Genomic DNA, 17380 nt, shown 5'->3' on the forward strand with positions numbered 1-17380 from the left:
GCGATAGCTACCGGATAGCCCGCATCTTCCTGTCTCCCGAGTCCACGACGCTTTCTGCTGTTCCGTCCCTTCTGCCTCCCCGCTTCGATGACCTTACATCGTGGTCTGAAGGTGGTACACTGATTCTCTCCCCTCGCCCAACTCTCTGTGGGCTTCGCATTTCTTCTGAGTTTCAAGGGCTGCGCTTGTATTCTCCGGTAACCCTACAGCTGGTTCCCATGCAGGTGAGTGCTTCCAATGAATCTGCACTCCCCTTGCCGGCTTGACGGGGCCGAGACCCTCCATGCTATGCCCATTTTTGACCTTCTCCCCCCTCCCTCGGTACTGCACCCGGACCATTCTGGGATGCGCTTTGAAGAGACTCATCCGAGAAGTCGTCATGAGTGTCTACGAGGTGGTAACCACGTATTTATCCGTCACTGTGCTCATACCTCTCATTTATTTTAGGCTACCGCGAGGGCCCCTGAGGCTAGTGGAGGACACACGACACGCAAGGGCCATGTCGCCCATCTGTCAATCAGCGACCCCAGCCACCATGTGACAGAAGCGATTGGTCATATGTATGACGATGACTACGAACCGAACGAGTCCCGACGACTGAGCTATATAACCTCCGCTTCCAGCGAGTCTATCACGACTGTCCAACGGCAAGATGCCGGCTCCGATCCTTTGTTATCGCCGTCGAGAGCGACGCATAGATCTCCCACTGCGGAACAGTTCACGCAACCCAATGGCAATCTGCGGCCACCGCTCGTTGGCCAACGATCCTTCGATCGAGACAGCGAACCCGGGTCTCCCGACTCGATCCGTCCCCCCTCCGAAACGGCGAGGTCATCATTTCCTCTGAACGATATCGAATATGAATCGAACCCGGCTGCAGTCGTCCAGGAGTTGAACAACTTGGCGGCCATTCGGCGTATGTCCATGGACGTCGCAGCAGCGGGTGACCCTGACCTTCCCTCCTTTGGCGGCAATATGTCGATACCCTCTCTGCCTCCATCACCCTCCGCCGACGAGAACGATGCGTCCAGGTTGTTCTGGGTCCCGGCTAGCTTGCATCCCGAGCTTGCGCCGCAGGAGTTTCGAAGTTTCCTCGAAAGTAAAGCCGATATCATCAAGCGGAAGTCGGGCGAGTTCTCTACCGTTCCGGCTCAGGGCCAGGGCCAGGGATTCGATGTCGCTCTTCGTCGAAAACGGTCCATGTTGTCTCGACAGATCGAGGATTCCAACGGATACCGAGACGGCGCGGAGCGATTGGAGCGGCAACGTTCACAATCTAGTCGCCGGGCAGCCATGCTGAGTCCAAATCTGCAAGAGCTGGAGACTTTGGTGGACGACACCACACCGGACGACAAGGACCCCGTGGTACGGGGACTTCAAAACATGACTATTGTGGCCGAGGAAGACCAGCCGATACTACCGCCCGCGCCGCCGGGCCACAGTCTGCGGCGATCGACCCGGACACAGTATAAAAAGGCGAGCTTGAAGAAGGGTGAAAAGGTCCCGTATTCCAAACGTGTTGGCAGGGCGCTCTCAGAATCGACCCAAACGCGGCCTTCCTCGGTGGCCTCTCCATTGAATGAGCAGGCTGACCCGGGAGTCGCTCGCGCATCTACCGATCCAACGTCTGCTGCCGAGCGGGCAATGCGATCGCCGTCAATTTCGTCTCAGGCCACAGGACCTGCACCAAGCTCTCCCGTTGGTTCGACCTTCAATTCGTCTATTGGGGGTTCAGAGACTGATCGACATGATCAGTCGTTCTCTCATTCCCAGTACGATTCATCGTATGGTCGTCCTGGTTCCGCTGGCAGTGATGCAACCTCTCAGTCACGTCAATGGCATTCAGGTATCAGCTCGAACGGCCGCTCAACCTCGGTGACTCCTACGTCTGACCACAAAATCCCTGCAATCGTTGAAACACCGCCTCCTGAAAGTAGTCCGGCACCGCTAAGTCCAATTGCGCAGCCACCGTTGTCCCCGGATCGCGACACCAATCCTCCTCTTCCTGGCAAAACTTCTCCAGTGCTCCATGCTGCACCTGCCAAGCGGCCTCCTTTGAACCGACATTCGGGCAAAGAGTCGAGCTATAAGCTTGAAGAGCTGGCCAACCAGCCGCAGATGATACCAGGCAACAGCACGAGAACAGACAGTCTCTCCTTTATTCCCACAGTAACGGAAGAACGGAAAACGGAAGACCGCAAGTCAGAAGGGAAGAAATCGAAGAAAGACTCGGAAGGTCGAAAATCCAGCTGGCACTGGTTAAGAGGTAGCGAGGAGAAAGAGAAGAAGAAGGAGAAGGAAAGTGATGCAAAGAAGAACAGATCCAAGTCAAACGATAAGCCCCTGGCACCTGCACGAATCGAGGTGCCAGCGGCCGCGGAAAATGTCCCGAAAGGCAGAGAAAGTCTTGTTCTGGATCGCCTGGATCCCAAATTGGAGGATGAGCGGCGCAAGGATGGTGTACGCCGTGCATCTGGTGACTCCAAGAAGGAAAAAGATGGTATTTTCTCATCCATTTTTGGCGGTGGGCGCAAGAAGCACAGCGGAGAGAGCCATCATCGCAAGAATTCGTCCCGAGGTCTCTCTCCGGAGCCACCGGCCCGTCAACTACGACCTGATATCGACTACCCCTGGACTCGGTTTACCATGCTGGAAGAGCGGGCTATCTACCGCATGGCCCATATCAAGCTAGCCAATCCTCGACGAGCCCTCTATTCTCAAGTGCTGCTGAGTAACTTTATGTACTCCTATCTGGAGAAAGTTCAGCAAATGCATCCTCACATGGTTGCCTCGTCGAACTCCCAAAGGTCAACGAAATCTCGTGAACAGTCTGAAGAATATCAACAATATCAACGATACCAGGAGGTAAGTGAGCCATAGACATTGAACAGTTGCGATTTTCGATCACTGACAATGTTTTGCTTCGTCTAGCAGCAGCAGCAACATCAGCAGCAGCAGCAGCAGCAGCAGCAGTACGGGGACTCTGGATACGGTGATTCGATGTATGACTATGAGGAAGATCAGCAGGATCACTATCAGAACAGCGGAAGATCTAGCCAGCAAGGTTATGACAATGGCCAGCACTACAACTCGGGCTCCTATCAGCATGGTCACTCATCTTTTGGAGATGATTGTCAGCTTGATGACGATGAAGAAGATGACATGTGGGGGACGGGGCCCAGGCGCTGAAGGTGTACCGCGCTTGATGCACCCTCAAGACTGCTTTATGCTTCGATCTCTCTTGGATTCACCTCAGTAATATTCTCGAGGGCCGCCCTCTGCGGATTGATGAGGCTGTACAGATGATTGGACAGGAGGCTGCGACGTGTTCTGTCCAGATTATGTGCTATACTCTACTTTGCAGTCGCCAGACTGCATATTCCATACAAGGTCACTCTAGTTACCTGCATTAGCCCTCACCCACCATCCATTCCACCCCTTGACGTCTCTTTCACTACGTCACGGGGCATTCTTCCATCTCGAGTGAACCGAGGATCAACCTCGATGTTCCCGTCCGCCCCCCAGTCAAAACATTCTATTGTCTCTCTTCCTCTCCGTACCTCGTTTCTTCCCTCATTCCGCGCATCTCCACATAGTCTGTCTGTTCCAAGCATGTTCTCTCGTTCTCCCACTCTCTTCCTGTGGTCTCGCTCCTTCTTTGTCTCTTTTTGTTTCCTACTTTTATGTTTCTTACTTTCTCGCATAGCGTCTGGGGTTTGCACGTTAGAGCTATCCATGATCTTCCAACTGCCCGACTTTTCTTGTCGCGGCAAAATCGAACCCGCTTTCAAGAACCGAGCTTCTAACCTTTGTCTTCGTTACCATTTCTATCAGCGGGTGTGGAATCGATATGGACGTGCCTTGTTCGTTGAAGGAAATTTAATTCCGTGTCAACCCGGATCCTGCATCGGAAGAACAGAGAAGGATGAATGTGGGTAGATAATACTCGATGCAAATTTGGGCAACGGATATGAGTCTCGAGCCGCAAGATGAAGACTTTGTGCTCAGCCTCCGTGTACTCTTGATGTAGAAAGGAAGCGTGCTGTTTGCTAGTGTGTCTGTCTTTGTGGTAACAACTAGTGCCTGGGCGATGAATTGTGAAAAAAAAAAGTCTCAGAACAAAAGCGGCAAACCTGGGCCATAGAGGGGGGATTCCTGATTCAAGACAAGGGTGTCCCGTCTCTCGCCTGGAGAGTACCTAGACAGACATCTCAGTCTATGTACAATCATGACCCCACTGTGAGTTCATTCCAAGTTGAATCTACAATGTTCGACAGACTGGTCTCAACGCCTAATCTCAAATGATCCGAATTCCGCTTCAAGTCCTTGAGCAAAGAAACCGACTGCGAGAAATTGAAATCATGCTGATACTCATAGAGCCATCTGGTCAACGTCTCCCGCTGCACGAGATCGGTAGTCGCCACCCATGCTACTGTCAAGCAGAGGATCATGTATCCCGATCCAACGGGGCGCAGGCACTCTGATTCGTCATTGAGCAAGAGAATCTCCTCCGTGAAGGCATATGCATCGGCTTGTAGCGAGGCCGTGTGAAGATCGAGGGACTGGAGCATGCTATTGAAGATTAGGGTGATTACGATCCCGAGACCGTAGAGCCGGTCCTTGTATACCGTGAGAAGACGCACGAGCCAATCCCTGCGTGGACCGGGCGGGATATGCTGAGCTGCGGATAGATCTGTGATCATTCTGGCCTGCTTGAGTTGATCGACATCTAGTTTGCAGGCGATGTAGAGTGCCCATAGCTCGTCGAGGATACCAGTGGTATCGGTTCCCGTGTAGAGAAGTAATTTAGCACGCGACATGACGTCTTTGACTCGTGAGAGGGCCAGAAGCAGGCGTCCTTCGGGCTTATTGACGTCGTATTTGAGGATGATGAGTGCTTCCCACTCTTCTTGGCCGAGCTCCATTTTTTTGTTGAAGATGTTTTCAAATAGCTATCTCCAAATTTGTCAGCCCCAGGGAAGCGGTCGATGAAATTGTCAACTAGATGACTTGACCAATGAATGCAGGGCCTGATTCTGGCACGAAAATCGTAGAAACAGGCAACAAACATCGTTAGGTTCATCGACTTACCACAGTTCCCGACAGAGAAAGCTGCATCTGAGCTTCAAAGGGATCTCGAGGCCTCAAATTCCTACGAGCCTTGAGAATTTGAATCGCACCGTTTGCATGTCCAGACCATTCCACACTGTTGCGTTGTCCAATCATTGTGTGGCAGATCAGCAGAAGCATCACCGCGGCGAACGTGTTGGTCTGATGCGCATGGACTGGGTCTTCCAAGTACGCTCGAAGTGTGCGTAATGCGGCTGTATATTTGGCCAGCGTGTGCATTTTCCCATGCTGGCGACTGCAAAGATCGGCATGAGCACTGGTCAGTGCTTCGGCGGCACGATCCAGGGCCTCATTCGAGCCGAGGCGGCGGGGAATTTCATAGAGATATGGGCCAAAGCTCCAGCCGATGTTCCACCGAAAATCGGTGGTGTAATCGATCGTCTGGAGGAAGGCAGATGCTAATTGCTTCGTACTGCCAGTCAGATCGCTGGGGATGAGCCAGCAGGCACCTGATTTCTCATGTGCTCGGGAAGTACCAATCAGATGAGTCGACGCTGAGTACGGGGCTGTTTGCAAAGCTTTGACCTGTTGTCCAGCGATGACTCTTTTCTCAAATGGTCTCTCTTCTTGAAATTTGAAGCGCCTTTTGCCCGAACCTTGGCATCCAATCTTTAGGCGGAGACAACGGCCACAGGTAGGCTGCGCCTCGTCACACTAGGTGAACATGGGTGTGTCAATGACTTCATCGATTGATGCTATATAGATACCGTCCGCGTGATGCAAGATAAGAATTACCTTTTTTTTCTGCCTCCGGCAGGCATCGCATGCCCTACCTGATGGTACTCCCGGCATACTTGACCCGACCTATGTCCCAATTTGATCCGGGGACACCCACGATGTGCGCTGGAAAGGTGGAGCAACGGTGTCACTAGTGATCGAGCAAGTGCCCACCGTGCGAGAGAATGATGGATGAGACCGACTTCGATACGCGATATGCTTCAGCAAACGAGTTTGAACGCTCTGTTGTCCAAGTGTCCATTTTGAGTTAAATGGGCCGCCGAAGGGGACCCCGCTGAATTAAAGGTTGTGCAAGAGTGAAGAGTGACGAGGTGGAAAAGTAAGCTGTGGCTTGGTCGATTACGCCCAGCGGGAGGAGACAGTTCGGTCTAACTGGATTAGGCTGGATGTGCCGCCGCGATGGAGATGATGTATGTTGATTGGGTGTCTCATGTGGTATGGCGCTGTCAGTTTGACCTGTTTGCACGGTACTTGTGGGGGCCAAACATGGGGAAGGTTTGTACCCTTCGTAGTTCGTAGTTCGTACACTACAAGTGCACCGTAGTAAACTGGAGTTCGATGATTGATCTGCGCAATTCCCCTCTAATAAGTGGTTAGTAACTCAGTGGTGGAAATACGAGGCAATTTGAAGAGGCCGTTTCAAACATACTTGTACATACCAAGTAGGCAAGGGAAGCAGAGAGTGGGTGCGGCTTGGAAGAGTCGCGCCAATCTGAGGATCTCCTGCGGAGATTTATACAATCCCATTTCACTCCATGTCGAGATATGTGGATCCATCAACCTAATGTCGTAGTGCCTAGGATCACCTGCCTAGCCAAGTACAGTTTGTTGAGCCATGAGCCCCTGGCCGGCATCAGCCAAGCCAACCAAAAAGGTGATAAGCAAGCCAGATTCAGCTCCTCGCGATCTCTCGTGAAGTAAGTGTGGAGAGCAGTGAGTATAACTACGGTACGTCTGTCGACTTCGCCAAGAGTTACCCCATCTTTCCTACCTCCTAATCACTGCTCAGTGGTCGCTGTTCTCAGCCAAGTTGAAGTTTGCCGGGCTTTACTAATAGAACGTCCTCGTCCATTAGATTTTGTCCGTCCAATTTGGTATTCCAGCTGACATGGCGTAAACTTTCAGATTCAGGCACGACTCGCACGAGCTCAGATTGACAGATGAGCCGCGCCACCCCAACGCGGGAGGGCTGAGCCAGCCAGCTTGAGCCAAGGGGGGCACCCAGTCACCCACACAACTTTAACTCTTGACTTGCTCATTTTCGGCTTCATGTAGCGCTCGACTGCGCCCCGACCTCCCGATGAGATCATGTTCATCAGGGGACCTGAAGCTCCCAAGGGAGCTTTTCAAAACGAGAAATTTCATTTAAAGATGAGATCCGTACGCCAAAAGAATCTCACCCATTGAAGTCTTCTCCCTTGTATCCAATACAGCAGCTGGAGGAGAGATGTCCGACACAGTCATCAGCTACTATCGATATGATCCCAGCCATGTTGCACCCGCTGTCTTTGCAGGTGTCGTGGGCCTCAGTTTAGTAGTGCATATATGGCAGAATTTGTAAGTGTGCATCTTGAACTTTTACAAGACTCCCTTTCGATGACATTTCGCTTGTTGTTCGACGCAAATTTAACACAGAACAATAGTCACTACCGCTTTTGGAGAGTCACGTTCTGGCTATTTTTGGGGAGTTTGGTGTTCACGATCGGCTGGATTCTTCGCTGCATCAGCAGCTTTCAAACTGGAAATAAGGGCCTTTATATCGCCCAGACGATCTTTATCTACCTGGCACCTCCGATCTACTCTGCGGCTGCCTACAACATGGTTGGTCGATTGATGAACTACCTTCCTATGCACGCAGTCTTCCATCCCGATCGCGTCCTCATCGTCTTCGTGTACTTGGGCGTGATAGTGGAAACCGTCACTGCTGCTGGCGCCGCCAGGCTAGCGGCAGCACAGTCCAACTTAAAGCTCTTCAAGTCTGGAGGTGACCTGATCACCACAGGACTCATTCTTCAAATTGTGGTCGAAAGCATGGTCATTCTCACCGTCGCAATCATTCATCGCCGCGTAGCCAAAACGCGGCATACTCCCCGCAATGTCAAGATTGTGTGCAGGACCCTCTACGGCACGTCCTTTTTTGTGCTGCTCCGATGCATCTTCCGGACTGTGGAGGCCTTTGATCGATTCGGCAATATTGACTGCACAAACAACTGTAGCCCCATTGTGAGCAATGAGTGGTACTTGTTCGCTTTTGAGCTGGGGCCGATGTTGATCTTCACTTATTGGCTTAATATTCTACACCCGGGCCAATACCTTCCGCGAGACAAGACTCGATATCTGGACCTGGACGGCCACACCGAGCGAATGGGGCCTGGGTGGACGGATCGTCGGAGCCGGTGGGCGACCTTTGCCGATCCGCTAGATTTTGAAGGCAAGATCAAGGGTCATGTCTCTCATGATGAGTTCTGGCTGAGGCCCGGTGAATGGCCTGTTTGTGAAGATGGCAGCTTTGTTGATGGGACTGCTTCGAATTCAAAAGCACCGCCAAGGTCGATGAAGAGGGCGAAGAAGAGGGCGAAGGGGACGGAGGTACACTCAGTCTCGACTGTCACCGTCTAGTTTCAGCCTTGTCTCCCTTCTCTAGCGTGAACCGAGAGTCCAAAGCCTGTGCAATGGGACCGTGCCCAGCAGAGCTTGAGCTTTGAGCTTTGAGCTTTGAGGTTTTCGTCATAGCTTGATATTTCGGCTGTTGCGTTGTTTCATAGACCTTGTTGTTGGTGTCTCTTCTTCTATTTCTTGTCAAATAGACTGTCGATTAGATCTGATATGGACGATCATGTAGATCAGTATATTTCCCACTGTCGGAGGGGGTTGACTCTGTGATCAAGAGTAAACTCGACCAGCGACAGTCCAATACCCAAGTCGGGCGAGTGCATTAGTGGCCGAATTTCCGGAACCCAATATCCCGCTTAAATGGCCCATGGGTCAACACCACTGAAGCAGAGATTCGCAAGGCTTTTGAGGCGAAAGTTGGAGGAAAAGAAGCCGTGCAAAAGCGGCGGGCACCCCGTTGCCCTCCGCTCAGCAAACCCTGGAAAGTACAGTCCGGAAAGTACAGTCCGCCATCGATCTTGCCATACTCGACACTTGAAGCACCGATGCTGACCACGATGGAACACCAGAGCAAAACAATCCCCACGATGTCAGGACTCCGCAATGGTGGCATACTGGAACTGAATAAGCACTGGGCACTTGGCAGCCCTGTGTTCCGACACCACTGACTCCCAGTCCGAACCAGTCCGGTGGTACATGTGTATGAAGTTATGATCTATAAACAAAACCTTCTTGCATTGGCCCCCTTTTCCCAGTCCCACCGGGCCGGCAGGATAGGTGCTTTGTAAACGGTTTCTGCAGCAGATATGGAGAACATCTTGTTCGATCTCCAAATTTCTCCCCACTTGGCACCAGCCATTGCATGCTCTGCGATCAAGATTGTGACAAGAGCCCCAGCTAGGGTCTACCCTTGATTCAAAATTCCGTGCTCGGACTCGCCAGGGCTCGGTCTTCATGCTGAAAGCGGATATCTCAATTTTCAGAGTCGTCGATTCTGTTGTCAGTGTGAGGCCGGAGGTCCTGCACACTGCACAGTAATGGAAGAGAGATGCCAAGGAAGGAGTTCTTCCACACTGGCATTTTTTGCGAATATTTTCAGAGCCTGATTGATGAGGAGGGCTGCACATGCGTGAAGAGAATCTAAACTCAGCGTGGTGCTGACGAACAAATACATCAGAGGGATCCAACTGCCGGAGTGAGGGGGGGGAGGGCCGAAGGTACCCCAATTGTACATTATGGATCGTGTGGGTCTGCCGGCAGACATTGTGGTCAAGAGATGCAATTGTTGGCGATGCAAGTAGAGTTCAATTTGATAGTTTGATAGTTTGATAGTGAGTGGGCTCAGCTCTCAATGTTTGTCACCTGCGCAGCGACCTGGTACTGATCCATAGATTGTGCTTATTTTCATCTCGAGTTGGGTACCTCCAAGTAGCTGCTTAGTCGCGATAGGGCTTATTATCACCTTCCCGAAACGTCCAGTCCCGTGCCCGTGGCCGTGGGTTCCCAAGAGTAAACAGTAGTAAGTAGGTGTTGTATGGAGTATGGAGTATGGAGTATGGACAGCATTGTACGACGACAGACTACAAACTTGCAAAGAGATCTTCTCGGTCGAGCGACTACCCTAAGCGGACATTGCGCAATCATGCTAGCTCATTGCTACTTAATCTTATTGCTCCAATTGTCCACGAGGATCAAGGCCCCATGAAAGGTAGAGCTCACATTGCTGCAGCTGATTGAAATGGATTCCATTGCGCGTCAGTGATGACCCAAAGTGACTGACCAAAGATGATGAAAAAAAAAAAAAAGAACAAAAGCCATCATCACTTGAGCGGCCTGAACCGATGGGCGTGTTGAACGATGAGGCTGTGGGCTGTAAACGATCATCGGACAAGCAGGCAGATCTCCAACCAGGTTACTACGAAGGAGCAGAGAGTTTAAGGATGGCTTGAGAAAGGGATCATCGCGTTGGAATTGCCGGGCGGAAGATAGCCGAAAGTCGTCACGAGACCACGATGATTGGCCTCTCGTGCGATACCCATGCAATGACTCGCGTTCGCCCCGACACCCTTGAACCCCAATCCTGTTCACCCCATCTCGACTAGTGTCCATCTAAGTTGGCCTGGCCGAGACTTGGTGCGCCGGAAGCGGCCCACGACGGGCGCCGAAGATGCGGCAACTGACTGAAAGACTGAGACACTTCCAATAAGGATGTTGGCGAAGTGGGCTCGACGCACGGCCGAGGCTTTTGAACCCGGATGGCCACGTTGTGTGCTAGCAAAGGTTTGCTGCGAACTACAAAACGTGAATCTCACCTGGCGGCGAGACTGTCGATTCAGATCCCGATCATCGTCAAGTGTGGAGCCCTGCATGCATTGCTCATTGGATCCAGAGCCCACTTGAGCATCGGGGTTAGTGGGAACCTTCCGCGTCTGAGATTAGAGTCGTCCGCATCGCGACTCTGGTCCTCGATAATTTGGGGTCTGCGAACAACCCGAGTCCCTACCGGGGACTTCCGCGCGGCTGTCCAGGCAAGCGTGGTTGTCGGGTATTTAGGCATGCCTGGGCAAGGAGAGATGATCCTGAACCATACGGGTCAGAGATTCCTAGCTCAAGATGCCGAGTTGACAATGGAGCTGTCTTTCGAACGATTGCTCCTTCCCCCCTCCCCTTTTTGGCATCCGGTCCTCGATCCGCGCAGGAGCCTAGCTGGGTATGGATTTGCCGAAGAGGGCTTAAAATGGCGATGAGTCCGTTGACTCGCGGCCCAGATGGTCCCAAGTTGAGCAAATTCACAATCTTTCCCAGATTTTGGAGACTCCACCTTCGACGGCAGAAATAGGTTCGAAATTGGGTCTCGCTCGAACCAAATATCCTCTCCCGTCCTCTCTCCACTCCCCCTCCCCATCCCCGCTTGACCAATGTCGATGGTTTCAGGCTTTCTCAAGTTTCGTAGCACATCCGGCGGCCCCAAGCCGTGGACTCGAAAGACTCGGGAAACAAACGATTCTCACAATATCATGCACATCTCTCGGATTTGATCGTTTTTGAAACATCCTCGACGGGAGAGGGGCAGAGTGCATATTCATTTTCGAGCGATTCATTTGCCTCGAAGGATCTTATAAGCACGGCTGGACGCTCGGATGACTGCGCGACCTTGACGAATTCTTCCGCGTTTCGTTCGTCACTAGCTCTGGGAGCTGGCGACTATCCATCATCGAGTGGGCTTCCACATACACCCTTGAACACACACACACACACACACACACACACACCTACCTTTTCTTTGCGTCATGGGTCTGGGATTCACTTTGCCCCTGGAGGGCCCCGAGTCTCGTCAACTTTGTTGTTTCCGCCGTATTCACGGGGTGTTCTTTGGTGACTGTTATTCTACGGGTATTTGTGCGAGTGCGCTTGGTCAAGGCTTTTGGGTGGGATGACGGTTTCATGGTGTTGGCTATGGTATGGATGGACTTGAACAAGAGGATCCAAGTTCCGAGGGCTTTCGACTAACAATCTCGCCTAGATCCTCTTTGCAGCACTGAATGTTGTTGTCATGATTGGGACCCGAAAGGGAATTGGACACCCGAGCAAAGAGTTCGCGTTACCAAACGGGGCCCTGGATCTGGATGCAATTCAAGAAGCGATGTTTGTAAGTCAAGCCCGATGCCCGAGGCCGGTTGGAAAGCAGAGAGTGAGTTCAGCTGACAATGATACTCGTACACACAGTGGTGGTGGCTTGGCCAGCAACTCTATCTATGGGCATCCGCGATCACGAAGGTCTCCATCGCCATTGCCCTCTTACGTCTGACCATCAAGCGAAACCACCGCATCTTCCTTTGGTTCATCATCGTATTAGCTATGACTATCATGTTTGCGTTCTGGATGATTCTGCTTTTCGACTGCAAACCCGTCTCCTACTTTTGGACTCGAGTTCACGTCCTGAGCACCACCGGCACTTGTACCTCGGTTGAAGTTCTTCTCGTCGTCGCATGGATCTACAGTTCTTGCACCATCATCTGCGATTTCAGTCTCGGCTTCCTGCCCATTTTCCTCGTTTGGAAACTGCAAATGAATTTCAAGACCAAGGTGGCGGTGGCTGGAATTCTGAGTCTTGGTGCAGTGTGCGTGGGAACCCCGTCTTCTGATCAAAGAATTGCAGTGCTGACTTGGTGACAGTGCGAGTGTGGCCGTTCTTGTTCGATTCCCGACTCTGCCTCATTACAGAGATACTGATTTCCTGAGTGAGTGGTTCCCGTTCCCCGCCCCGTCTGCAGCTCCTTAAAAGGTAGCCTCATCGCCAGGATTAGACGATGGAAAAGCCTAGCCACCCGAATGGTCCATTGACTGCCATCATGCTGATCTCTTTTCCTTCTTTCCGTAAAGGCAGTACCATCTCAATCGCAATCTGGTCTATCGTCGAAACAGGCCTCGGAATCACCGCTGGTAGTCTGATCACTCTTCGCCCGCTATTCCGGTGGCTTCTCGGCGATGCCAGCGTATACAGCCAGAAACCTTCCATCGGTGGCAGATATCCCTTATCGAGTGTGAAGAGTTCCCGCGCCAAAGGTTCCATCAACCTGCAAAATTCCAACGATCCGAGCTACTGGCGACCGGATTTGAACCCCGATCGTGACGGTCATTTTGTGCAAGCAGTCTCCCTACAGCAACAGGGTGGCCCGCACTATATGAACAGCAGCCAAGAGGCCCTTTACACCCAGCCGCGCCCAGATATAGAGGGCAGAGGAGTGACGGTACAGAAGACATTCGTCAGCACTGTCTCGCCACGCGACCACCGTTTCTGAGCCTGGGAACGGGCATCAGCCAATCTCATAAAATATGATAATAAACTTAATTTCAAAAGCCTTCCTCGACTGAGAATCTCCTTGACTTATTCTCTCTACGGCCGTGGTCTGGCCTGGTCGTCCGTCTCGGTTTGAATGTCCAAAAGACCCGAGGGGCTTCGAATTTGGCTTGCCTCATTTGACGTGTAGCTGCGCCAGCCATCAAATTCTCGTTCACGACGGAGTCGGATCCGATGCAAGTCGCTAATTAAGGTTGGTCACACGAACATCTTAAGAATCACACATTCACCCGATCGGCCGTCTCGATTCCAATCTGAATGCGCATACTGTAGCTGCTCAAGCATTTGCGGATATCCGCACCCTATTGCGACCTTGTGTCAGGGAAACACAAGTTGACAAAAGCAGAAGCATGAGGACCGTCTTCCATGAAAAAAAGAAGGTGGATCGCCAAATGGAATCTCAAGTCAATCAACGACCAGCTCTGTTTTAGAAGCCCCAGCTGAAGTGGTGAACGAGATCGGGCTGATGCCAATGCAAGCCACCAGCGTCGTACAACAATCCACTCTTCAGCTACGAGGGTACGGGAGCAGGTGGGCCGTGGGGAAAAGAGGACAGAGCGCAAGATCCTCACGGGCGTGTACCACGGTTTGAAGCCCAATTGCCGACGTGACACTTTGGATGTTGCTGAGGAACTGATGCGATCTCTCCTGTGGACTTTGATTGGCCCTTATATTTGTCTTTTATGAGACTTTGTAGGCCTGGAGTTCTTTTCCCGTGCAACTAACCAGACAAGGTTCTTCAGCTGTGGTGGAGCTGGCTCAGGAAGTCGTGTTGACTGCAGTTTGATCAGAGTAGCGTGAACATATTGACAGTGGACACTACCCCCGGGCGCCCGATCTGCATTTAGGTTTACCGATCGCCGAGGCTGACCTGACCGTCTTGGCGTGACTGAGGTAGGGGCACTGGCCGCCTCGCACTTGATGGGCGTCACAGAACTTCATGCTAACTACTACACTTTGGTGACCTCGTTGAGACCGACCTTTGAAAATCGAAGAAGGCTCCTTTGTTGCTTTTTCCGAGCGGTCGATGCGCAATTTCTCTGCAGCCAGCCATGCGATGTGCGACGCGACGCGACGCACAGACCGACGCCCATCTACCACCAGGCGGGACATGGACGGTTCCCCGTTCATGATGGCAGACGGCTAGCTGAAAAGTCAGTTGGACCTCCCATGTCCTCGCCGCCTATCACCAACTTATGGCTGATCGTAGATCGGCCGAACAAGTTACAAGGTCATCGGGGCCTCTGCATGAAGAGTCAAGTAAGCCTCGATAGGGTGAGGTGCACCCTGAGTGCCCACCTATGAGAACGTGGCCTTCATCCACGCGATCCGAATCTGGTCAAGCGCCCTGTAGCTTTATGCAAGACTCGACAAAGCCTGATGGAACGAGCCAGTGACCGTCAGCCCCAGGAGTTCAGCCCCAAGTCAGAAGCTGAAGGCCATGCTGGTGTCATGTAGAGATATAAATTGGTGCTGTTGCACCCGGAGTGTGCGGTTATGATAGGTATCGTACACCCACTTGACGTGCGTTTAGCCTGCGAAGGGTTGACCGTTTCATTCTTTGTCCAGTTCCAGCTTCGCGGCTTATATATCGAAAGTTATGGACGCGACCGGACTCAATGATCTCCCGGCCGGTCAGCCTGTTCAAGAGAACCACGACAAGGACCTGAAGCCAGCACGCAAGCGAATCATCATTTGCTGCGACGGAACCTGGCAGTCTGCAGTCTCGGGGCAGAAGACCGTGCCTTCTAACGTCACTCGTCTGTGCCGCTCGTTGAATCCAGTTGGAACAGACAAGGATGGCAAGGAATGGCAGCAAGTTGTCTGGTATGACTCCGGCATCGGCACCAACTCTCTCGCACTCGGAGATGCCCTCGAGGGATTAACCGGTCAAGGCATGGAGACCAATGTCATCGAAGCCTACAACTTTGTCGTTCTCAACTACAACCCCGGGGACAAAATCATGTGCTTCGGCTTCTCGCGGGGCGCGTACACCGCGAGAACGATTGCCGGGCTCATCTCGGATGTTGGCGTCTGTCAACAGGCCGATCTAAATAGATTTCCGGATCTTTGGGCTGTGTACAAGAAGGTCAAGCACGGGAAACGGTTTCACAGAAGTGATCTCTGGTTTGACTGGATGTGGGGCAAAGCCGACGAGCATCAAGGTGCCGGTGACGCTGACCACCGTGACTTTGTGTATGAAAGCGTGCCGCAGGGAGATTGGGCTCAGGAAGGGTCGCGGGAGGTGGACGTGGTCGGTGTCTTTGATACCGTGGGCTCTCTGGGAATGCCCGAAGTGTTCGGTATCAAGTTCCCCAACAGCGAAGGCTGGCACAATGTTGGCTTGTCACCGAGTAAGTTCACGAAGCCGTCCAACGCCCATGTCTGAGACAAATCTGTTGGAATGTTGTTCCACACGACTATGAGCTGACGACAATACCACCTTGCGCAGACATTCCCAACGCCTTCCAAGTGCTCGCGTTGGATGAACGGAGAAACGCGTTCTCGCCGACTCTTTGGTACCTGGACAAAAAGACAGCCACCAGAGAGCAGGTGGACGCCCTGGTTGAAGCAGAAAAAGCAGCCGAACGAGAGTACTGGAATATATTACACTATGCAATCAACTTGAAAAAGACCGGCACAGCGACCGATGAACAAGTCAATGCTCAAGCCAGAAAGCTCAATGAAGCGGCGAGAGCTTGGAATCGAGCCTCTCGAAAACGAGTGAGATATCAGAACCGATTAGAGCAGGATCCAGTTTTGCGACAAGTCTGGCTGCCGGGCTACCACATCAACATCGGCGGGGGAGACCCAGCGACTCTCGCTGACGAGGGTGATATGGAAAACATGGCAAACATCGCTTTCGCCTGGATGTTGGATCAGATCAAAGACCATGTATCAGTCAACCAGCAAGTCGTCGTCGATGAACAAACGAAAAGCGAGCAGCACATTCAGAAGCTCAGTGAGATGATCCAGGCTTCGGAGGCAAAACTCAACAGCCCTGGCTCTAACGCCTTGGCCAAATGGAGCAGGTCCCTCGCTGACACTGCCATGGACATTGTTAAAGCTCCGTTAGGATTGTTCCAGAAATCTGCAGCACAGAAGCTTTACGAAATCGGATGGGGTACGGGCATCCTGACAGACAGCTACACCATGTCATACTGGGCCAACGGCCAGAACCGACGCACACCGGGCGATTATGTCAAGGATAAGGATGAGACATTGGTCGACACATGCGAATTCATCCACCCGGTAGTGCACTACCGAGTTCAGTGGTGTGAGAAGAGAAACAAGCAAGATTCGTCCCATCCGAAATACTCGCCTGTGGGGCCCAAATTCAAATACGACCGGCGAAAGCAGATCGACAAAGAGGGGAAACCATATTTTGAGTACAATATCGCAGGCTCCAAGAAGCCAATTCCGGAATGGAAGCTTGGGGACCAAGGCTCCTTTGAACGGCGAGCGATAGCCGGCCGAGATGCGTACGACTATGTTGACCAGCTGGATCAGGAGTTGCAGACGGGAATCAAGACAATCCGTCGGCCAACGGCTGAGGTCATGCAGACTCGCGCACAGCGATGGATGGATTATATCAAGATAACCACTGCCGGTCAGTCTGTTCGTGGCTCGGCCCCCGATGATACTGCTAAGGGAAGTCTTTGTAAAGATCCAGAGAATGGTGTATAATCCCCACTAAACTCTGCGAGGGTACTCTTCAAGCATACGTTATTCTTGATTTTGGACCCGGTGGAATTATGGAAGATAGTCGCCGTACGGAAGCTTTTTGAATACCAAATTTTTGATGACTGATGCCACTTACTACCTAACTACCAATGTCTCTTACACATTATGGTGTAATTTCTCTTCCCACTTGAGCAGACGATTGTTGGTGCCTTACAACTCAGGCACACATAACTTCAAATGATTTACCCACGGAATCTCCCGGCCTTTTCCGTCCCCACTCGACTGTCGAGCCGCGCAGCCCGGCACCGAACAATGCTGCATCCGCTCTCTGTTCATGCTGAATACTCACTCGAG

The 17380-nt window shown here is 52.1% G+C and overlaps 5 protein-coding genes across 5 annotated transcripts; 4 read left to right on the forward strand and 1 right to left on the reverse strand.

The window, feature by feature from the left end:
- Positions 1-218: 218 nt before the first annotated feature.
- Positions 219-3189, forward strand: N7539_000871 (putative telomere silencing protein Zds1; the record flags this gene model as incomplete). The annotated part of the gene is made up of 3 exons (XM_056930475.1): positions 219-224; positions 448-2865; positions 2932-3189. 3 exons carry the CDS (start codon positions 219-221, stop codon positions 3187-3189), a joined length of 2682 nt encoding a protein of 893 aa, XP_056794768.1.
- A 1037-nt stretch (positions 3190-4226) lies between these two features.
- On the reverse strand, positions 4227-5922 carry N7539_000872 (Zn(II)2Cys6 transcription factor domain-containing protein; the record flags this gene model as incomplete). Its single annotated transcript, XM_056930476.1, has 3 exons — positions 4227-4952; positions 5092-5784; positions 5812-5922. The coding sequence occupies 3 exons, from the start codon at positions 5920-5922 to the stop codon at positions 4227-4229; spliced, it is 1530 nt and encodes a 509-aa protein (XP_056794769.1).
- A 1393-nt stretch (positions 5923-7315) lies between these two features.
- On the forward strand, positions 7316-8487 carry N7539_000873 (uncharacterized protein; the record flags this gene model as incomplete). Its single annotated transcript, XM_056930477.1, has 2 exons — positions 7316-7425; positions 7512-8487. 2 exons carry the CDS (start codon positions 7316-7318, stop codon positions 8485-8487), a joined length of 1086 nt encoding a protein of 361 aa, XP_056794770.1.
- A 3284-nt stretch (positions 8488-11771) lies between these two features.
- N7539_000874 (uncharacterized protein) lies at positions 11772-13283 on the forward strand (the record flags this gene model as incomplete). The annotated part of the gene is made up of 5 exons (XM_056930478.1): positions 11772-11909; positions 12005-12130; positions 12208-12602; positions 12658-12722; positions 12865-13283. 5 exons carry the CDS (start codon positions 11772-11774, stop codon positions 13281-13283), a joined length of 1143 nt encoding a protein of 380 aa, XP_056794771.1.
- A 1659-nt stretch (positions 13284-14942) lies between these two features.
- On the forward strand, positions 14943-17029 carry N7539_000875 (T6SS phospholipase effector Tle1-like catalytic domain-containing protein; the record flags this gene model as incomplete). The annotated part of the gene is made up of 2 exons (XM_056930479.1): positions 14943-15696; positions 15795-17029. The coding sequence occupies 2 exons, from the start codon at positions 14943-14945 to the stop codon at positions 17027-17029; spliced, it is 1989 nt and encodes a 662-aa protein (XP_056794772.1).
- Positions 17030-17380: the final 351 nt, after the last annotated feature.

Source organism: Penicillium diatomitis, assembly GCF_028827545.1.
Source record: "Penicillium diatomitis strain IBT 30728 chromosome Unknown utg000001l_segment0_segment0, whole genome shotgun sequence".
NCBI classification, from domain to species: Eukaryota; Fungi; Ascomycota; class Eurotiomycetes; order Eurotiales; family Aspergillaceae; genus Penicillium; species Penicillium diatomitis.